Source organism: Bacillus rossius, chromosome 1, assembly GCF_032445375.1.
Source record: "Bacillus rossius redtenbacheri isolate Brsri chromosome 1, Brsri_v3, whole genome shotgun sequence".
Classification (NCBI taxonomy): domain Eukaryota; kingdom Metazoa; phylum Arthropoda; class Insecta; order Phasmatodea; family Bacillidae; genus Bacillus; species Bacillus rossius.
The window spans coordinates 251,003,141-251,027,887 of NC_086330.1; the positions used below are offsets into that span (position 1 = coordinate 251,003,141).

The 24,747-nt window shown below is 34.4% G+C and overlaps 1 protein-coding gene across 2 annotated transcripts in view; it reads right to left on the bottom strand.

The window, feature by feature from the left end:
• The window catches only part of LOC134527473 (ubiquitin-conjugating enzyme E2 Q2), a 107,797-nt gene extending 92,404 nt beyond the window's left edge, over window positions 1–15,393 (bottom strand). For both annotated transcript variants that reach the window (XM_063360172.1, XM_063360171.1), the window contains exon 1: window positions 15,106–15,393. In XM_063360172.1, the coding sequence (XP_063216242.1) occupies window positions 15,106–15,384 (279 nt within the window). In that variant the 5' untranslated portion in view covers window positions 15,385–15,393. The remainder of the gene's footprint in view (window positions 1–15,105) is intronic.
• Between the last annotated feature and the right edge of the window lie 9,354 nt (window positions 15,394–24,747).

Sequence of the window (24,747 nt, forward strand, 5' to 3'; positions counted from 1 at the left end):
ATATTTTGATGGACTCAAGGCTGAACGGCATTATTACGCAACCTCTCATGGCAAATGAGTGTGTGATGGAGTAGCGGGTACAGTTAAGAGACTTGCAGCCAAGGCCAGTCTTCTAAATCCAACAGATAACCACATATTGACACCATTTCAACTTTTTCAGTGGGGAATAAGAAACATACCCCCAGTGACTTTTTTCTATGTGGCAAATGAAGAGTATGTTGAAGAAGAAAAATTGCTGAAAATTAGATTTGAAGAATCAACAGCTGTAGTAGGAACCCAAAAATTCCATGCATATATTCCTCTTGCAACAGATACACTTGAGGCAAAAATCTATTCATTTTCTGATAAATCTGAAGTGCACAAAGTTCAAATTAGTCCTGTTGTTGAAGATGTACCATTTGAAGAGATAGTAGGTTTTGTTGCATGCACCTATGATAAACAATGGTGGATGGCGTGTGTTCTTTCAAAAATGAAGTTGAAGAAGTTACTGTTTCTTTTCTTCATCCAAGTGGTCCTTCATTTTCATTTATGTACCCAAGGAGAGCAGACATTTAGACGGTACCAAAAAACTATATTCTTTGTAAAATTAATCCAATAACAGCCACAGGTAGAACTTACAGTGTACCTCAACAGGAGATGACTACAGCTTCACAAATTCTGTCCAAAAAGATAAATCTCTTATACTAATAATTCAAGAACAGTAACTAAAGTATTGTCTAAGTCAGCGGTTCCCAAACAGTGGGTCGCGACCCACTAGTGGGTCGCTGAAGGGTTACAGGTGGGTCGCGACTCGATCCTAAAACTATCAGAAACCATCGAATAAACCATCAGAAAAGACGAGAAAAATCTAAACAAATAGAATTGTGTGCAAACACATATCTATTGTTAAATTTATAACTGTTTTGCTACAACGTGCTTATATTTTGTCAACCATTTTCAAATCAGAACACATATTGTCTATCAGTAATCAATCGGTATTTTAAAAAAAAGCACACACACACACACACATATATATATATATATATATATATATATATATGTGTGCAATATTTGATGGTAAATTCTATATATGTACATAAGAAAGAGATACGATACAAATAAGGATTTTTACTCCACCATGGACCGATAGACCGTGGAGGTATTCCTATAAGGAAGGTGGGTCGCCAGCTGAAAAAGTTTGGGAACCGCTGGTCTAAGTGATGATGATGATGATGATGATGACTGTAACTGACCGAAGGCCATTGGTCAGGAACTCCAACCACTGAGCCAAGCAGTCTGACTTTGTGTAAGTGACAGAAGACCAATTTTGTTAGATGTAACCATATAACATTTTTTTCTGTTATCTATATTGAGGAAAGTGTTATCAGTTTAGGCATACCACTGGTCTACTAACATAAAAATGTTTTACAACATTTAAGTACCGGTACATAAAGGGTAGAGTACTCATAGGCTGGTACTTCCCAATAGAAAAACAAACAGTATGACAAAAACACATTTTCAGTTTCACTGGCTTAGCACAGCTTCATCGAGCTGCAAGTTTAGGCCTTAAGTATGCCTGCATATTCTAGTATACCTGAATGAAGCTGGCGTAAGCCAGAAAACGTCGCGAACATGCTTTCGCACAAAAAATGTGTCGTCCTGTTTTGTTCCTGTTTGGAAGTGTGAATACATACTCCTGCCCTTTATGTACTTTAATATTGGTAGCCTAGCAGCCTGATCTTTTATCATAATGTATTTATAATTAATTTTGAAGACAGCAGTAGATGTATAATTTAACATAATGGTATCTCAACTGTTTTCAAACACTGCCAGTAATTTAAGTGATTTTCTTTGTTACAAAAGTTTACATACATTGACACAGACAAAAAAAAATTTCAGTAAGATACCATTGGAATACCATATTGAAATTTGGTATATAGGTAGTCAATAAAAGTATGAAAAAAAAAAAAAAATTTCAAAAAAATTAAAAATTCCATTTTTGAGTTTTATAAAAAATTGTTTTTGAAACTTTTCAAGTAAAAAAAGGTTTAATGTAACCATGTTGTGTTATATATTTTATGAAATGCCATACAAAACTAAACAAAATCCCACACATTTCAGTAATCTAAGTTTAACGGTTCTCTAACTAGAACAGTTTAAATATTTCCTTGTGCTGCCGAATTTACATGCTTTTTGGAATCATAAATTCATAACTCAAAAACCAACATTACTAAAAAATTACAATTTTCAATTTTTATCTACTTAACTAATACTAACACTGTGCCAAAAATAAAGGAAATGCTAAGATGTCAAGTTTTTTCCATTGGTTGATTTGACATGGATTGTCCCGACTACGAAAAACAGTAAAATATTCACTTTTTTCATCTAAAGTGGCTTGGAACTTCAAATAAAAATTCTGATACATATGACAAGATTTGCATATGATTTCAAGACACAGTCAGCTCAAGGATGTGGTCACTATATTACACCAACAATGAGAGAGAATTTGTATTATCTAGTATTCCTTGACAATTCCATTAATTAATGACATTCATTTTCTTTATTGTCATATTTTATCCTTAGCATGAAATTCTTAACTTATAAATTTTTGTTTAAGTGTGTCTCATTCAATTAACTGAACTAACTCCAGAATACTAAGTATGAAATAGTTTTTTTTTGTTTGTTGATTGAGTAGATAAATAAGTGTCCCACATTCTATATAAAAAAATTCACAATGCCTATTTTGTACTCAAGGTAACTCGAAGAGATTATATATCTGTGGCTTGGTTCTAAAAGGGCCAATGTCAATTTTTTACAAAAATCAGTTTTTAAGTCCAATGTGCATTTTCAAACGTGGTGCATTTTGTGCTATAATGGCCAATGTCTGTAACTTACCATGTGGCAAATACAGGTTATGATGGGGCCAAAGTCACAACAATAATTAATTCTTCATTATGTGCTACAAGGGCCAATGTTGACATTGGTCTTTTGAAGCACCAAATAAGCAATGGCCAATGTCAACATTGACCATTATAGCAATAACAGTACTGTGATATTTGGCTTAGTTTGCATGACATTGGCAATTGTGACCCCTCATATACTGATATTTACTTTATGTTTATACGCTGTTGCTGGAAATAACATGTAAACATAATCATGAAAATTAAAAATAATTAGTATGTTGGCAACATTTGACAATTATCAATATAGATAATTGTTGAAAGCAGAATTTCAAGCTGAAAAATTACTCATGTGGTAAATGTGATCGGTATGAGTTACTTCTTAAATCCAGTAAGGATGTAATTGTTCTGGAACAAGCTGAGAAAGAAAAGAAGATACACTTGGAGCTGGCAGAATCGTCCTATGAAGAAAAAAGGAAAGACAAATTGCTAAGTAAAAGTACATAACAGTAACTGCGTAACAATGTCATTTTATCATCAGAAATGCCTCCCTACCCCACTTTTAGTGAGTGGAGTAGCATTTTATAAACGACAACTCTGGACATTTAACTTAACAATATATGAGACAGGTCACCAGAAATCTGCTGCTACTTGTTTAATCTGGGATGAAACTATTGCAGCAAGAGGTGGACAGGAAATTTCATCCTGTTTATACAAGTATCTGCAGAGTATACCCGATGCGATTGAAGAAGTGAATATGTATAGCGATTCCTGTCCTGGCCAAAATCGCAACATTTATGTGGCCGTAATGTTACTGACTCAAGTGAAAACTGTAAACATTCAAGGTAGAACACTGATCATCAATCATAAATTCCTAGAGCCTGGCCATACTCATATGGAAGCTGATACGATACATGCGGCAATTGAGAAAACAAAGAAAAACACAACAGTAAATGTAGAATTTCCAAGAGACCTAATTTGAATGGTACGACGACGTCCACCCATAACAGTTGTTGAACTGGAGCAGAAAGACTTCTTGAACTTCAAGGAATTGCTTAGCAATCATTATGTTCACCGGAAGGTTGATACCGAAGGAGAAAAAATTTCTTGGTTGAGAATAAAGTGGATGAGATATGATTCTTCATGTTCCGATACAATCAAGTTCAAATATTCTTTCCAAGATGATGAACAATTCAAGACACTTGATCTGTCACGAAGGCACAAGAAAAGGAATTCGCTTCCAACCTTAAGTCCTATTTCAAGTATGCCATTACCACTTCCAGTAGTGAAGGTAAATTATTTGAAGTCTCTCTTACCTTACATTCATCCCAACAGTCGTCAATTTTATGAGTCATTCCTGAAGGGGGACACACCATCCTTTGAGCTTACCGGTGGGTATCCCTGGATGACAGTGAAGAAAATGAAGCAGACACTGAATAAAGTGAAAGTTAGACCTGTTTAATACGAACCAAAACCTTGCGGATACAATGGATGTGTTGATTTTGTTTGTTGTATTGTTGGGATACAATGTAATACATGTATTTATTTATGTTTTTTACTGAGCATAATGTGAGAGAATATACATGGTGGAGAAGAATATTAATTAGTGAAATTATTCATATGTTAATGTGCATTGACTGATTATGTTCAAGAGTCCTCTTAAATTGATAAGAACTGAAATTATTTAATCAAATTAATATGTCTAAATAGTAGTTAAAGGTTCTAATTATGTATTTTGTGTGCTTTTTCTAGGCCAATGTCAGCAATTTTAACCCATTTTGAACGAAATAAGGGCCAATGTCATTAATTTTTTTTGGGTTAATGTGTCTAGAGAAGTTGGACTTGGTCTACTATACTCGTCATGGACTCCAGTTTGTATTGGGGAAGTATCATAACATTGGTGTGCATAGTTTCTTTGTCATTAATATTTTAAGAATAAACCATATATTCAGAGCTTAATATCTCGGAACTGTTATTTTTGACATTGGCCCTTTTAGAACCAAGCCACAGATAGTGTAGTTATTTCACTAATTTTAAATCAATTAATTATGCAAACTACAAACTACAAAAAATGTCATAACCTTTTTTCAACAATCAGAAGTCAGAAGCTTGTGGTTCTCAAACCACTCAAGGTAACATTTTAAAATTTCTTTTGTAAGAAAGTTATTATTAAATACTGTATTTCATAATGAAAATTATTTTTACCTCTCCCCCCACATTCCCACTTTTAACCTTGAAAATTGTAACATTGTGAAAAATTGGTGATTTTCAGGTAATATCCTGTGAAGGGGACCAAGTAACAACTTAATGTTCCTCTAATATACTCATGTCTGTCTATTATGCATGAAGAAATTAAATGCAAACCCTTCAGTAATTTTTACTAACCAAATGTTGCAGAAACAAGAGTTATATCAGGTCCTAGTTAAACTTAAAAAAAGGTATGTGTGATTTAAAGGTAACTTTTATCTCTGAATGTAAAAATATGCTTTTAAACTTTCGAAAGAATTATGTTTGAGCTTTGTAGCAACAATAGTTTAAAATGTATGACTTAAAAAAATGTATTATAAGGCACAGGATTTTCTGAAAATGTACAAACTTTTAGTACTTTTAATACATCATATACAGTCAATAGATTACAAAATGAAAAAAAAATTGTATTTATTTATTTATTTTAATTTGTAAAATGCCTACCAACAGTACGAGACTCAATGGTGAGGCAAAAGGTGTTGCTAATTTAAAATGAAATGACCCAATGGCATGATATTGTAGGATAATTGGTAATGGCACAGTCTTGAAGTCAGCAAAAATTGTGCATTTTGAAAAGGCATAAATATAGATGTAAAATTATTAAATTATTACAATTGCTGTAACAATTCTATTGTAGCAATTTTTATTATTTTTATATTAATATTTTTCTGATTTTAAATGGCTTTTACCCCAAAATTTTCTTATACTTCATGGCCCTGCATTGTCCACTAGCAAGTTTCTCAGATTTCAGTAAGAATTTGAATATCCTTTTTTGGGGTAAATAAAGAAATGTATGTAATGCTAAAAATGCCATTTTCTGACATTTTTCGCCCAATTTAGGGAATTACCTAGGAAATATTTATTAGCTGTGTGGCATTGTCTCAGATGTATGAGCAGCAAAACCAATATTTGGGTGCCTTGTGGTATTTGAGTTTCGTGTGAGTTTCCTCAATGGCAACAATGACTGTACCATTTCATAATTGTTGCAAAGGACTAACAGTAGACTAGCAAATATTTTTTTAAGTGTTTTTATATACCTTATTATATTATTGCCCTCATTTCTGTGATTTTTCCAGGACGGCAATTTTTTTTTAGGAATGCCAGATTTTTTGAGTTCTTTGGAGAAGGCAAGGTATTATGGGTTAACAAGGATATGTGTCTACATGAACTTTACTTGCAAGTGAAAGGTTTAGTTATGAACTTTACTTAAGGCGATTGGTGCATGGAAAATATTACGACAAAAATAATTGAACAGTACATATTTACTTTTGTTTCTTCTTTTTAAGTAATGAATATGCATTAGTTATTTTTTAAATAAATTTTTAACTGAGTTATGGGCTTGTAAACGTATTTATTTTTCTGCCGAACCTACAATAAAATGAGAAAACTTAAAGAACATTAATATAAAGAGAGGTTTAGGTAATAAGTATACAAACAAACTGCTGTAACAAGAACCAGATAAAAAATTATTTTTGGTTGCTAAATTTGCAGTTAAGTTTTTAAAATATCCATGGCTCATTGCTAGTCTATTTTAAAAGATATTTAAAAAATGAATTTAAATGAAATTGAAAAGATACTAGGTGGTACAACACTGAATTGAGTATTTATTCTCGTATTCTTTTGGTTTTGACACGATCTGACTTAAAATACGTATACTGGAGTGGTAGTTTTAGCACTGCGTATGAAACTTTCATTGCCGGAATGAATGTCCCCGCGACGTGGCGCTGAGGTGCGACAGTTTCTGGAACTACGTAGTCAGGCGGAGCCCAGCATGGCCGCTGCTGGGAGTGGGAAGAGAAGGATGGGATGGGAAAGGAAGATGATGAGAACCTTTCAAAAGGAAGGGGGGGGGAAGGGGGGAAGGGGGGAAGGGGGTAATGGTGTATAGCGGGATACAATGTCAGTGATAACAGGAGAGCGGCGAAGACACGTTGCTTCAGCGACACGATGTCAAATAGGACACCATTCAGCAAGATCCGTAAAAAAACTAAACGATCGAAATGCATAAAAAGATTGAAGGAAAGAAACAAACAACTTGTTGTTGTTACTGCTGGTATCAACTCTGCTGAAAGATAAAATTGTAAACTTTTTAAGTGTTTTTATCTGTACTAAAACTATGATTGCACATTGCGTATTTATTATAACGTCACGTTTTTTTTCTAACTGTAAAAAAGTGCTAATATTATAAATTAATCCTATAGGACATTTAGTTTAACAGATGATGGTCCTGCTGCTACTACACAGAGGGAAACTTTTGCCTGTGTGCCATCTGAATGTCAAAGCAATCATGACAACACCACCAGTGCTAATGTCCAAAACATAATGGAGTAGGAAATTTAATTACATAATTTTGTACAGTGCTTGTTACACAAGTATGATGTGGGGATCATCGTGCTTGTTCCATAATGCAGATAGATCATGGGTTTGAGTCCCACTTCTGACTAAGGTGTCTGTGGCTACCTTAGGCTAAGTTAGTGTGTAAGTACTCTTCCAATTAGGCTATCACATTATAACTGAGACGGTAATAAGCAAAAAAAAAAATCCTTTAAAAGAGGGAAATGTCCCTTAAAATAGTCCTAAATACATAAACTAAATGTTTATTTGTTTTCAAATAAACTTAATTTAATTTTTTGTTTTAACTAATTATTCTGTGTACACTGTAAAAAAAAAAGGGACAATTACTAATCTAAAGGTTGAGTATATTTACATTTTGGTAAAGTTATTTTTAAATAAAACTACAATTTGGGTAATTTTACAGAAATTGTTTCCAAAATTCCTAATGCTTCCATATAAATACGTTTGAGTTTATCTTAAATTACACCTAAAATTACCTCACTTGTCGCAAAGAAACAGTATGTCAAAAAAAAAACCTTTGCCTACCGGAATTAAGTTACTAATAAAGTTACGAACGTCTATTATTAATAAGCACAAACAGCTGGTTGTCTCACTACAAAAAAAACTTTCAAGATAAGTTTGTAAATATAACTTTCAACAATGTAGAATATTTCATCAATTAAGAATTGATAATGCAAGAGATATTGCTCTTTGGTTAATGAATATTAGAGTACGCATGTATTCAATTTATGTTTATGTTATACAATATATGTGCTTTAATATTTAGTTATATGTAGCTGTATATATAGATATATATGTATGTGTGTATACATACAAAAGTTATGTACCTTTTATCAAGTATTAAATCTCATATTGTAGCATGTGAATGTAAATAATGTATACAATAAAACAAGTTTCATTTGTTTTGCACAATAAATTTGTTATACTCACTTTCTTTCTATTATTTATACGTACTTCCTACTATTGCACTCATAGAGGTGAACGCAAGATAAAGTCTCTCATTCTACAAAGGATAGATTATAATTTTCCCTTTTATTTAATCGCCAATTGCCTTAACACAAAACAGCACAATTCACTATATTCAGTTAAGATTACCATTATTATTACTGCTAATACACTAACTTATTTACGCTCTGTATTTCCATTTTATATATATTTTTTTTAGAATTCAGGCATACAGTTTTAATCATGTTTCACGATGTCCATACATGTCCATGTATAATCGAGGAAACAAAAAAGCAGAGGCACAAACCTATCAAAATTTTGTCTAAAGCTACATTTTTGCTTAGTTTTAGAGTTGACTATGCTTAATAGCTTAATAACATACCAAAAGTTTACCGTTTGTGCTTCATACCGAAAACATGCGTAAAGTCCTTTATGACAGTGTCTTACAGCCATTCATTAAAATATTTTCATTAAACGCACTTTCTGCCGTAGACTCTCGATAAAAGTATCTAAAAAATCTAGGAACGTTATCCTACATAACCATGTAAAAAATTTTCAAAGCTGAAAACTAAATTAGAAATAAAAATTGATACAGTTATTGATTATAATACTTTACTTAGTTCTGGAAATAAACTCATTATTTACATACAAATGAAGGGCCTAATGTAAAAATCATCTACATAAAAATTTTTGCTTGTACTTCAAGCTTTAAGGTGGTACAATATAAAGAGTCTAGCGCAATTAGTAGAATCACAAGAGTAGCCTATAAGCGACGGATTATGAACCGTTTTGTGGTCGCAGCAAGCCAACGCAATGTGCGTTATACGCAAACTTAATGGCCAAGTTAACAAGTTAGTGAATTAATTTTGTTTAGGAAATGCTGCAAGTATGTGAAGTTTATTCGAATTAGTATATTTGAGTTACATTAACACAAGTAAGATAATACTTTAACACTTTTCTCTTGCGAAGGGTTTTGACTTGGCTATACAGTATAAAATTGTAATGTAGGTCTACTTACTTGTTAGCACTTGTTAACAGGAACACCCTAAAATCCAAGTTTAATTATTATGTATGCAAAAATCTATAAAACTCAGGTAGGCTGTCCTCGTAAAGCCCGATTTAAGTATTAATTTTAATTTGGCTGGTAGACCTATACGTTTGGAATGGGAAAACGGAATCACTAATTAGGTTTAAAGTAATAAAGATACGCTAGGGATCGAACATTACATCACATTTAGGATAATGCATATCATACGAGAACATGTTTTCAGTATGTAAATTATCAAGGAAAATATTTTTATCTAAGATTAAAAACCATTATTTAATTAACTAACTACTTAAATTAATTCCAATACTAATCAACAAATAATTATTTTCTGAAAGTTAGGTACTGACTGATACTATCACTTGAGTAAAGTAGTCGTTTATAATTTACCCAGACTACGTGGTCAATAAGAAAACAAAACACTACTAGTTCTCAAATGACCAATTAATGTTTGTATTTATAATCATAAGGAAATATGTTTATCCTGGTGTATTGTGATAAAAATAAAACATGCTTTTCCATGTACTTATGATAATCAATTGAAGCAATCTACTAGTAATTTATGACCTACTTAGATCTTTGTTTCCTGGGATATAAACGTCCCAACCCAACGACTGTAGAATGGCCCCCAAAAGGTACTTTACACACTACGACGCTGGGAACGTTTCAGCGATCAGAGCAATTGTGTTGGACTCTTATTAAAATGTACCATTTTAAAGCTTAATAAATGTACAACAGCAACATTTATTAAAATGATTTTCACGTCAGGTCTTTCATAGTTATCTAATGTATTTTCATTTCCCGTTCATTCCCTGTAAATTTGAATAAAATCTTTTTTCCCTTTATTATTCGTTATATTGCATTTTTAGTAAAACCAATTATAAGATTTTTTAACATTTTTATGTATAATTATTTTTATGGATTATTTTGGTTTGGTTAACTGAAGGGCTACTATAAATATTACGTTAACAGAATGCATTATTGTGGGCCACTGCAAGAAACTACCATTATGGACTTAACTGCGCGTTTTCAGTATAACGCAAAAAGTTTGCGGAGGTAAACTGTTCACATGCTACTAGAAAACTTTAATATAACCCCTGTACTAAATTACAGTTTGGGGCAAAACTTCCAGAGTTTAAAAATTCTTGATTTTGTGGGAGTGAAAGTCAAACCAGCCCTTATGGCTATAGCACTGTGGCAGTAAGTATACAACACTGCTGCGCTTGGAACGCTCCAGCGATTAACTAGATTACCCTAGACTCTTGAAAAATATGTCACTTTAAAGCTTAAGAAATGTGCAACAACTTTTGTTTGAATGATTATTACGTTACACCTTCTATTTTTAAATGAATAGTGTTTATATATCCTTGGCTGATGATATAAAAATAACTTATTTAAAAATTAATCAATTTGTATCATAAATTTAATATTAACATTTGGAACATTTTCAACAATAGTGTGTATAGTAATGTTTCTAGCTTATTTTGGTAGATATATGGAGTTTCTATGTTGAAAACTGAGCAAATGGGAAACATTTTAATGGAATGCTGTAAGTCGCTGTCAACTAGGACTTAACCGTACATTTTCGGTGATACGCTCAAGATATACAGCGTTTAACATTTGGTATGTTATTAAACATAGTCGACTCTACCACTGTGCAAAAATTCAGCTCTGGACAAATTTTTCACAGATTTAAACTTTTATTTCCTGAGCTAACAGCGGTAAGTCGAATCGACAGCCTAAAAAATGATCGAGTTCCTCGAATCATACTCGCAAAGGTGATCTCAGTAGTAGGGAGACAAGACCGACCTCCCCCCCTCAACGAAAGCGAAGGACTGGTGAAAAAGAAAGCTGATAAGCCTTCCTCTCCTCCGCCCTCGTGAGAAACCGTATCGTCTGTGTGTAGAGTGAGACAGAGATATGACCGTGGAGCTTCTGCTAGTTCCTCATAGATGGCAGGCCGCAGAGCAAGTGCAAGTGACACCCTCACTCTCCAAAGGTCTGCACGCCACTGACGCGCTGGAACCAAGCTCCTGATCTCCCTACACAATAACTGCGACCTAAGAGGCATCTAGACACTTTAGTAAGCAACTGATCCAAAATTCATTGTTTTCTGAGCGGTGACCGTTTTTTACCGTGCTCCAATCGCCTTAAGTGAAAAAGGTTTAGTTTGGTTGGACCTGCTAAACTTAAAATTCATAAAAATCTGTGCTAAAATAATTAAATTCTCAACCAAATATAATTTCAAAATGTTGTGAATAGTATAATGTTGACAAAAAAAATTAAAAGGTTTTCAGGAATAAAACTTCTTGCACGATTACCACCCCATCAGGAAAATGATAAAACTGTTAAATGTGGATGTCAAAAAAATTTTTTGGCAAGACTTTGAGAATTTACGTTTTGTTTTGATAAACATAACAAAATGTTGGCAGTAATAGTAAAAAGTGCATTCCTTGCAGAGTCAAAATCAGCAATTATATTTTGCTCTGGTATGTCCTTCTGGTAGCATCTGACAAGAGAACATGTATTGAGATCTTTGAGTATTGGTTCGAACCATCTGGGTCAATAGGTGTGTGGGCTGCATGTAATGTACTTGCTGATGTAAATTTTTCTCCTCCATTCAAAATTTATTTTTGGATCACCCATCAAAATTTCTTTGGGTCTTATCTATATAGCTTGGTTCTTTGCATGTTAGAGATAAAGGTCTAATGCATACCTGTTCACGCTACCAGCAATTTTGCTTTGATTCTTTGAGCATTCAAACAGATCTTGTAAATATGTATAGCATTTCAAACTTGTGTTTGTTATTTACATTTGATAACTTTACTTCTCAACATTGGTCGGGTACTTCGATTGATTTTTAAAGCAAAGAGTAAGGGTTAAACTGTGAGTTTAGCATAGGGCATAAACTGTGCATGCTACTTGATTTGGTGTCTAGCAAGCTAATAGACCTCATTACATGTGGGCGCCTGTTTAACAAGAGGGTCTTCCTTAGGCACGTCATACCGCTGTATACACTCAACAGTTTATATACTTTTTTTTGCAAAGTTCTTTAACTTCAGTTTATATTAATGAATAGTTCTTATGTGTGTAATCATTTGTTGACCTTTGTAAGTGTGAATATCATTAGTCTTTTGAAGATTGCTGTTTTCAACTTGATAGTTTATGATGAGGAAAACAGTCTACTGTACAGTTTGTTGCAAAGGCACGCAAGTGCCTGATTGGAAATGCATATACTTACGTGAGAAACTTTGGTCTAGTCTTGGTTCGAAGTAAGATGTTTTATTCATCTTGCTATTTTTGAAAAGGTTTAAAGTTTTTTCAATATTGTATAGCCTTGGGCCAACGGTTTATTATGGCTGGAATTGTATGATTTAGCTTGTTTATTTGTAATGCTTGAAATGCATGGTATAACATGTAATTGTTTCACTTTTACTGTGATGATTAGTGATGTTTTCTTAATAAAAGTTAATGGAAGCCATTATTATGTCTCTTCATGTGACTGTTCCTGTAAATTGACTCAAATATTTTTTTCACCTTTGACCATAATGAACACCTACTATCTCTGTATCTGAAGTAACAGAAAAGATTTAAGTTTTTTGAAATGAAAGGTAACATTGAATTCATATGACTGTTGACATTTAAAGAATCATGTTACAATTTGATGTCATGGAGGTTTAGTTATTGAGTATGCAAACACTTAAAAGGCACACAATTTACTATCCCTACATTTAATCTTATATTGTAATTGACATTTTCTTGTTCTAAAGCGCAGCTTAGTTAATTTAAATACCAATGTACATGTAATTGATGAATAGTATGTTGGCGAAACATACTAGTCATCAAATAAATATATAATTGGCCACTGTAATTTTACCCAATGACACAAATCCGTTTTTACAAACAAACAAAGAAGTTGAAAACCATGTGCTCCTGCATTGGTTTTACAAAAGGCATGCAAGTGCAGAGTGGAAATTGATCAACATAGCAAAACAAAATAAAACTGACCAAACTTATCTACTGGCACAGCACTGACTACCACAACATCTGTTGTTACATGACAGACTACACAGCCAATCATAAGCCAATAAACTGTCAACAAAACAAAACACCAACACATAGTTGCAGGCCCTTTAAGGCTGTATCCAAATTGAAAAGAATGCTCACTATCGCTCTATTCTCTCCCTCTAGCACACACTGATTCACTCTCTAGTAATTAGTAACTAATTGTGGATGTCTACACTAAGCAATTTATACCCTTGGAGATTTGAACGTTAACACATTTTTGCAGTACCTAGTAAAAGAAAATTTCATGTTAGAAGTGATGCATTTTATGAAAGAACTCAATAAAATAGGTAAATAGAAAAAGTTTATCTTCTAACCATAAATAAATTTAAAAAAACATTTGATAGGAAAGTTGGAGGACACAAATTTTTTACAAGCAACCGAAACTAGACAACTTTTTAACTTGAAAATAAAAGCTTCAAAAAACCAAGATAGCTACCACAACATGAATGAGAGAGTGTAGGTAATGAGCATTGTCACTCCCTCTCCCTTCCGCCCCCTCTTAAACAAGATCGGTGAGGAACCTCACTCTCCAATACCGACAGTAGGCGAGTGTGAGCGAAAAGCACACAGATCAGCTCAAACCAGCCTATCAACAAGGAGATGATGCCTGCTCTTTAACACAGGCACAACAAATATCACAGATAATTCCATGAATGTTAACTGCAACCTGCAAGCTAAATGTGTACTGCGGTTTACTGTACATACAAACGCAAGCAAAAAAAAAAAAAATTATGAAAGCATTAACCGTCAGAGCCCGTCTACAATAGTCCGAACCTGTGCTTGGTCCGTGTCCTTATCCGAATGTGAGTGACGTCACATTGTCTCACCGAAAACTGCCCTGTCCACAATTGCTACGTCCGATGTCCGAATGTATAGATTTCTAAAGTTGTCACCAGAGCTCAGTAAATGTGCCAAACCAAATGTTTTTGTTTATTGTTTTGATGCTTTGTAGTTTGAGATTGAACTTATGAAAGTTATGGGAGTTCAATATTATATATTTATTCAGTAAGGCAAAGTGGCAAATGTAAATGCTAAAAAATTGAACTCATATCACATTTCAAACGGGAACCGGGAATTCAAATATCGTGAGTGTTCTGTTATTTTTCTGTGTCCGAAGTACACAGGTTGGGACAAAAAAGTTCAAATTGAAGTATGTCTTCGGACCAGGTCGGTTCGGACCTTCGCCCACTTGACGCATGACGTCAGAGGGTCACATGGACCAATCAGCGACGAGTGTCCTTCAGACACAGTTTAGGACATTGCTATTGTAGACGGGCCTTTAAAATGATACATTTTAGGACATAGGTCTGTGTCTCAACTCTAGACAATTAACAGGAATGAAAGGCGTGATTCCCTTCACTTTTAATTTTAAACCAAAATACATACGAGAGGTTAACAAGCATTTCGAATTTTCTACACCTAAGCAATTATTCTTAAGAAATCCTTTGTTTGAAAGACAATTTTCGATTAGACTACTGTAAACATATTTCGCGTTTCACAGGTCACAAGTCAAATAAATTCATTTAGTAAATATTAACACCATAACTGATGAGATATTTTACTCACTGTAATATTTGCGTGTATTTCATACTTTTTACCGTTTTTACCAATAAATTTACACAGAAGTTCATCTACACTTGCTGACACAATCTGAAATCTTTCGTGATTTTTCGTAAAAACTGATTCTAAAGTTTTAATCTCCTGTTTAAGTGTTATGAGACAAGCCATTTGTGGAGAAACACATACACAATAAATTTTTTTAGCACAGTGGGGAATTTCAAGATAATAATAATACGAATCACTATCTTCCCAAGAAGATGGCGACCGAACTTCTTTGTTGATCATGCGGGATTCGGAGAGCATTTCGGTTATGTTCGGAACAAACATTAGATACCTTCCTTAATTTATTATTTAAACCTCCTTTTACCGGTTAATACTCACGATAAGTATAAATTCAATACTTTTAAACCCTTGCATCCTCAATCTCGCCAGATGACATTTGGTTAAATTGGGGTACATATTATTACTCTAATCAAATGTTAAATAGTAGATACTAATAATAATATTAATTTTATCAGTTTTAAACAATTTTTGTCCTTTCTTCCTTTAAATGACATGGAATCTCATTCAAATATTCAAATAATGATAAATCCGTAAATCACAAATAAGTACTGACACTACTGAAAATCGCTATAGTAGAAGTTGTAAAGGAAAGTTTTAGGTTTTATAATTTGTCACATGTTCAAAGAATCTGTGGTTCTTCGAGCCCTGAATAGCACAGATCCTGTCGACGTTTTTATCTGTGATTGTAGTGAGTACAAATTTGTAGGATTTTTATTTAAAGTGTTCTTTTAGGTTATGAACATTTATAATAATATATAGTATTTATATGATTCATGTTCACTTAAGACAGATGATTTTGGAAAGCTTCTTTTTGGAATGAAAGTGTCATGGCCGGTAACATTTGCATGTAGCTTGTCTGTACTGTTGTACGATCATTTATAGATAAATCTGGCAACTTCAAGGGCAACTTAATATGGAGTTAGGAAACACCTTACCTTCATTCTCCGTCGGCTTAGGGCCGAATTCAGAGAGCTCTTTCGACGGTTATCCACACACCGAAAGACTTTTCCATTGAAGCTGCTCGGCAGAGACGTTTTTCAGTGGTTGGTTGACTGCTGGATAAGGAGAGCCAACCACTTGAAAGTGAATGTGGTCTGAAGCTCATTCGAATGCCTGTTCAGTTGAAAATCGGCGGAGCAGTTGATGGTTTTAATATATAATTCCCACATAAAAACGTGTTCATGTATGTTTATAATTGTTTAAAACATTTTTGTCATATGGCAGATATGTAAAATATGTTTTGGAATTAAATATGCGTTTTTAAAGAAATCGTTTCGCCCGCAAAGTGTGCATCAGACACGTGTTTTGTAGCGATGGCAGAAGATTTGGATGAATTTCCAAATCAAATTGACGAAAGTTTTTGAATTTTTTGATGATCTTAAAAATGAAAATCCAGTTCCGCGAAGGTATATAAGAAATTTAGCAGACCCGTTTGATTTTTGTCGGGATAAAGAGTTCGAAACACAATTTTTTTTCTCTGTAAGAAACTGCATCTGTTTTTTTTTTTGTTTTGTTTTCGATTACGGTTTTGTGTTCACAAGATCAAAATAATCGCTTTTTCATCTGGAGAAAACACTATAATTTTAGGCAATATCCATCTTAAGAAAATTTCTCAACCTCGTGTAGGGTTACCAGACGTCCGGGAAAAGGAGGACATATCCTCCTTTTTATGTATTTTTTTGCGTCCGGCCGGATTTTCCTTAATGCTCCAAAATGTCCGGCTTTTTTATAAAGTGAGATAATTCCTGCAGTTACACTCTGGGCCAGGGCAGCAACTAGAGTCTCTGGCACCCGGGGCATGAATGGATTCGTGCGCCCCTCCCCCTCTTTTTTCGCACATAACACACCAATAAAACGGGGGGGCCTGGGGGCCCTCCCACGGAAAAATGGTGCTATTTAAGCATTTTCGGTACCTACATGTAACAGATTCTGTGCTACTGTAACTTCCATACATGAACCCACTAGTAGGAATTACAATGCAAGCTATTTCGGCGCCCCCACAGCTTTGCGCCCGGGGCGTATGCCCCGCTTGCCCCCCCCTAGTTGCGGCCCTGCTCTGGGCAAAGCGCGCGCTGTCCGCAGAATCATCCCACTAGTAAGTAGTACTATGACAGCTTGACAGGTAGCAGCACATGCAGAAGCACGTGTTTTTAATATGCTGTATATGCGTAGTTTGTTTGATTCTTTATACTGAAACTGTATTAAATGACAAAACATTGTAAAATATCGTACTCCATTGTAATTAATTCATGGCTTTTTTAAAAAATATATATATTATCCTCCTTTTTAGTGAAATGTCCTTCTTTTGCGAGATGAATGTCGTCCTTTTTTATTATCAGTGTCTGGTAACCCTAACCTCGTGTCCAATCCAAACAAAATATTTTCAGCGGGAGAGTAAACAAAAGACAATCGAAATGAAATAGGGCGCTTTTCCACACACACTCCAAGTACTTGATCTAAAAATTTTTGTGCCATGTTGCCAGATCTTCACTGAAAGTGGATGGGAACAAGCTTTCAGCTGGCAGTCATTCGAAAGGCGTTTTTGAAGTATGAGAGGTGGAGAGTCTGCCAGATGAATGAGAGTTGGATGCGCTTTCGAAGGTCAACTCTGAATTCGGGCCTTAGTGAAGCTCGCGGCGGCCTGCAAACTAACGGTGCTAATGATAATTGAATCCATTATTATGTTGTATTAAATTGGAGCTTGAGTAAAATATGAGAAAAAGTCATTTTTCCATCTTAATTTTGGAAATTTTTTCAAGATTTCTATTTTTTTCATTCGTTGTGTGCTTGGCAAATGCCTAATTTGTACCACTGCCATAAATGTTTTTGGAATTTGTCTAAGTCCTATCACACTATCAAATATTTGTTTCCAATATATTTGACAATAGAGTCGGAGGTGTAATTAGTTGATTGTAAATGGGTTCCAGTTTTCTCCATCAAACAAATTTGGACAAGAGCCTCAAATATGTTATAAAATGGTATCACACTATCAAAGAAATTTTTTGTCAGAGCTATCTCAAACTTTTAAATTTTAATCTTAATTTTGAAATTTAATAAGTATCAATGTGTGTTTATAAGTTTTTTGAAAATGTATAAATTTAACTAACAATACTATTTATTAGAAAATAAGGGAATGATAAGTTGTCATCTACCAGCCTCTGTAGAACTCCCGGGAAGTACCTGATGGGCGCTATGGGCGTCGCGGTGATGCTGTTGTCCTGGGGCGCCAGGCTAGTGGAACACTAGGCCATTGGTGATGGGTCGTGGCAGGGGCGAATATTCCATGGAACAAAGGGAACCATTGGTTTCCTACTGATGACAAATAAATAAAATAAATATATTACTACTTGTCTACTGTCATAAATAATTAAAATCGTATTATTTTAACAGCTCGCCCTAGCACTTTGTGAAGGCACGTTCGTGCGTTGAACCTCTTCAGCTATCGCTTTATCTCTCTCACGCCTCTCTTTCTCTCTCTGCCTTCCCCGCTCCAACATCCCCCCCCCCCCCCCACACCCGGGGTCAACCATTGCTTTCTGCGCCTTCATTGGTGGTTGACTCATCGGATCTCTCCGCCTTCGCCTTCGGATGTTTCCGTGAGCACTCGGCTTCTGCTTCCGACCTGGGGGACCAAGCCAGAGGGCTGGTTCCATCGCGTGCCGCGTGGTGTATTCTCTAGAGAAATTGTGTACTTAGCGTTGCGTAAAATAACTCGCCTGACAGCCTGAAAGCAGATTTACTACATTAAGAATACGTACTTTATAATACTTAATTATGTCCCAAGTTTTTGGTGAAGAGTTTCGTCAAACTCAAAAGTGGCCACATAGCTACAGCATTGTTGAACTCGCTCATTGCGGTAGGCTTGGCCAAGGGAACCAACAGTCTATTCTGCGGGCCCTGACCATGGAGGGGATTTTAAGGGGAGTGTGGAGGGACGAAGCAGTCGCAGTAGGGAAGGGAGCGGCAGGAAACAGACGCGTTTGTGACTGCGTGGTAGAAAATTTTAGAGGTGTAAAAGTAATGAAAAAAAGTGTATCCGTATGTATTCGTTACTATAGAAATTAGTACTCGTTACTATCGTATCGTTACGTTACTCGTTACTTCTGATACAGCATAACATGCTATGTTATGATGCAGCAACGAATCGAGTCGTATTGCATACTCGTACAGTATGATGTCGCGTAAATAATAATAAATAGAATATATACAATTAACAATATTTGATAATTAACAGTTTTTGTTAACCAAGAAACAATTAAATCTCATTAGAGCGGCTTTATTATATTATATCTTTTAAGATAAGAACAAAAAAACATGAAAATACGCGATACATACATAAACATATATATTCCTCATTTGTAAAAAATACTTTCTTACGTTGTTTCTGTTCCAATCTCAAACTTTGTCTACACACACAATACCTTTAATAAACAGTAAAAAAAATTGAACGACGAATTTCCAAATTATACTTTACTTAATAAACAAACATCGTTCTTTGTAACGTAAATTCATCGAATATGCGCACGCATGCGTAAAACATACAAAAAATACGAGTAACGAAATGCATCCGTGTGTAACGTTTCGTTACTCGTTACTAGATGGTGCACCCATTACTCAGTACCGAATACATACGGTTTGCTACAGCTCTAGAAAATTTACTTGTTTCATTTTTGGTGCTAAAAGTTTCGAACAAAAACCGAGTTTTAATTTTGCAAGGTAGACCCACGCCAGACATATCGTGTATGGTAACAAATGCTTAATCAAGTGGTGTGCAGTGCAAAAGACACTTCAAATCTAATAAGCGAAATAGCCTAACAAAATGACCATACATGCTCATGCTTGAAAGTGAGAGTTAAGATTATTAAATTCTGTGTGACTTTAACATGTATTGCATTGACTACCAAAATCATAATTTCGTGAATTTTGATATAGGTATGCTGGTGATGTGTTTCCGAGCGTATCTTTCACTGTTTCACTGATTAAAATATCTTGCTTCGTGTAACAACGATTGCTCATGTTTTAGTCATACCAGCTTTTTAATTTTATTGTAATATATGAAATGTTGACAACATTTTGAAGAGAAACTCTTAGGCCTAGCTTTCATCGACATTTAAAATTGTTTTGCTGCGGAAGCCGCCTTATTAGTCGAGGCAACAAAAGAAAAATAGATGAAAAACATACTAATAAACCCATTTATCGGTGGTGAATGGGAGGTGGGAGGGCTGTTTAAGGGTACAATTCATCGCTTTTGCTTAAGGCTAAGATCCTGAGTTTCTCCCGAGCGCGCAAAGAAAGAACACAACACACGTAGTTCCAAAATCCTCGATAGAGAGCACTAGCTGTACGGATGAGCTATGGTAGGAAGAGGGGGGTGGGGGTGGAGGAGTAGGAGGAAAGAGCGCGCTTTTCTTAGAATTCCTTATAGCCCAGCGGGGTGTCATGTTCTTCAACGAGCTGAGGGGGGTGGGGGAAGCCAGCCAACTGCCTGCCTCGGAGAGAAGTAAGATTTCCGCTCGGTTTTCTCTGTCAATTCTCCCCAGACTTCTTCGACCGCTCGACCCTCAGCACGTAAGAGAATAAATATTACTATTTTCAGTACATTTGACATTTCAGTTATAAACCCGTAGGTAACTGTATGCAACCTTATGCAACCCAGCAGAATTATAATAAATATTAATTTTGTGCATACATATGCAAACAAATATAAAGAACACTTCACTTATACGATAAACATATTGTACATTTTACCGCGGTGGGTTGGTGGCGAAACTCAGATTTGGTCTCTTCTGCAAGTTATGCACACAGCTGACCACTACAATCAGTGAGGTTGGCCAGTAATGCAGTTTTCCTTCCCGTAAAAAAAAGTATTGTTATATACTGTACGAAAAAGGGTTTGAGCTTTTATGGGTTTTCTTCCTTTACACATTTTGCCACAGATATATGATTGAACATCTAATTACGCGACTTTCTGTTGTAAAGTGATATTTTTGGGTATATGATTAAAATTTATAGTTTTCTGTACGACGATATAAAAATGACCTTTTTATACAATCAATTTATATTTGTAGTTGAATATATGTCCACAAAATATTGCCGCTTATTGCACTAATTTTAGTTGTTTGAATGTATTATGCATGTAAGTATGTACAGACGAGGATAGAGCTGAAGCATTTTTTGGTTTGCTTTTAGCCTACCTGCAGCTTGTGGCTTTCGATGACCCCTTCATTTTTATTTATCATGTATGATGTTTGAAATCTATGTCATTAGTTGCTCAATGACCCTGGCATTCGTCAAAAAAATTTCTTTTAAAAATACATAATTAAAATTTACAAAATATGGTATCGTGTAGTAATTTATAATTGCAACATAAATATTGGCGGTCGCGTCTGATGAAATGGAGAGCACCTTCATGCTATCCCTACGGGTGACATCAACCATCACCGGTAGTTCTCCTTGTAGGTATTTATGTACTGCAGGTCGGACAAGCATGAAATAACATATGTTGTAATTAATAATTAATATTTCTATAATTAAAATTTAACTCTGAAAGGGTCACAGACCTTTACCACAAACCGCCTTCGCTACCCAGTCAGAAGTGTCTGAATGAACATATGTAGGGAGTAGGCTATTCGTCGTAGGTAACAAAATAATATTTCAGAGGTGGCTAGATAAAGTGATACGCGAAGAGTAGTAATTCTCCCCTTCCCAAACCGTTTAAAAAAAAAAAAAAAAAAAAAAAAAAAAAAATTGACACGTTACCACATGCAAAACACTGCTTCAGATCTGAACCTGGATCAGGTAAGTAGAAAAAAGGCGTGCATAAATTACGACCACTGATGTAATACACGGAAATCAACCAGAGTCTAAGTGATTAGGAGCGAGGAATACTAGTACAATAAATATAAGTCATGGACGTAGTTTTATAGTAATTTATATTCACGTTTTAGAAATTGTAATTGCTGCATACCAAATTTACATTTTAAAATTGCATAATAAAGAAAAATTGAGAAAAAGTAAAAATTAGTAAGCTTAGTATATAATTAAATGTCTTTGGACAAATGAAAATAAAACAACTAGAGGACAAATTATTTATTAAATAGCAATGTATTAGACAAATTTTGTAGTAAAATAATTACACATCCATTGCAAATTAATGAGAAAAATTATATTTTTTCTTATATATACAAGTATCATTACATTACATTTTCCGCAACTGGTATACATAATTATGCTATGGGCCCTGTCATTATACATTGTCACTTTTTAATCAAGAATATATAAGGGCATAAACGTATGAGACCGATTTCTCTGACGTCACGGCGGCCATTTTTAGTGTCAAAATTCCTCAAAAATGACTCAAAATTCCTTTTAAAAAAATTCCTAATTCGAGGGAAAAATTCCCGTTTGAGGAAAAATTTCCCGTTTTAGTCATCAAAAATGTCAACGGCTTGTAAATTCCAAAAAGCGGCTTAAATTCCTTAGCGTCAAGCCGCTCTAAACTGCCGAAGTCATGACCTTGTCAATTAGGATACCATCACCGCCATTGTGAATTATGTCGTAACTGTTGCAATTATCAGTACGCCTACTATTTTGAAAATACGTCATTTTTATGCTATAAAATCGGCAAAAAATTTAAAATTTATTAAATAATTTAATTAACAAAATTTAAATAAAAAATATTTAAACACACCATTGCACATATCGTTACGGCCACCATCTTGGATTCCAGAACTGTTGCATGTTTCGTTATGCCCGCCATAATGGATGTGTATAACGCCATCATTTCACTTTTCTTTACGCCCGCCATCTTGAATTATAGATCTTTGCAATTTTTGTTACGGCCGCCATCTTGAAATACAGTAATTATTGTCCAAAAAATGCATTAACGTTATTAAAATTTATAAAAAATAAAAATTTAAATAATATCACTTCGCCATCTTGGATTATGAGATCACTACCACCATCTTGAGAATCCGTATTTATTTTCAGATTTTAATAAGAAAAGATTCAAAATTTATAAAAAATTTAATCAATATTTAATAAAGTATTATTTAAAAACGCACTTACAAAATGAAGTTCGGAGTCCTCGGTTCTAACCCGGTGAGTGCAAAAAATAAAAAAAATGGCGACCCATCCTTCCTCCATGTAAGCCGCCATCAGAATGACTTCCCACCACTAATGCTAAAGTGTATATATAGGTATATATATATGTATATATATGTATATATATATACACACACACACACACACACACATATATATAGCCCGCTAGTATGACGTCACGCCCACCATCTTGGATTACGACATCACAGTCGTCATCTTGTTTACGTTTGCTAGAGTGCGCTACAGCCAGTTAGTTTAATTTTTATACACACTATAATTGCAACAGTTACGAGATAATTCAGAATTGCGGTGATGTCATCCTAATTGTCAAGGTCATGACCTCGACGGCTTAGAACGTCTTGACGCTAAGAATTTAAGCCACTTTTAGGAATTTTAAAGCCGTTGACAGTTTTGATAACTAAAACGAGAAATTTTCCCTCAAAACGGGAATTTTTCCCTCCAAATATGAATTTTTTTGGGGAATTTTGACACCAAATATTGCCACCGTAACGCCAGATCAATAGGTCATTGACCCCATCCTCAATCCTCAGCCTGAAGCCAGGGCTCGGAGCAACCAAACTATAATACTACTACTAACATGTTTATTTAGGCCGATCCGAACTAAAGTTATGTAGTTATGAGCTTGCAACCTTGCGTACTTCACTTGCCCTTGACGAATCTGGACAGGTTCAATGTTTGGCCTCTTCACATGGTAATATCTAGCCAAAAAGGATGTTTACATTTTATTTTTGCACACAATTTTTATTGAGAAAAATGTTTTTAGCCGAAAATAGTCATATAACACTTAATTACTGTCCCGCGAATTTATGGCAATTTAATTTATTATTTTACCTACGTTTTGTAGTTACCAACGGTAGGCTGTGCATGTGCATGTAATTGTTTAAACTTATTTGTAAACGTGTATAAATAATGTTTTCATCAAATTTATAATAAAAATTATTAATGTTTTTTAAGAGTTCTTAAATTTTTAAAATCAAATATAACCTAAAATCGTTTTACAAAATGGTGACGATTTTTCAACTGGAAGTACGTGAGAAGTACACAGATTTATTTACTTGCGTACTTGAATTTACTTAACTTTCAGTTATGCAGCCCTTGTGATTTCACTTCCAGGGACAAGTACGTATAGTATTATATACTTCAGGCGAATACGGACACGGCCTTACAAACTTCAATTTATCTAGAAGAATTAATTTAATTTAATAGAGTTTAAAATTGATTTTATGAAACACGAAAGCTATTATAAGTTTAAATCCACTGCGGAAACACTTGCTAAGGCAGTATTTTTTGTGGTTCTCTGCAAGTGTATTTTTTGGTTGTTTCTGGATCGATAATGAAGTTTTTTTTCCATGTTGTTTTGATATATAAAATGGATACAAAGATAAAAATATAAGGAACAGGATGAATCTTAACGATTTAAATAGTTTTCGGTAGTGACTGAAGTGGTTTATTCATTTAAAT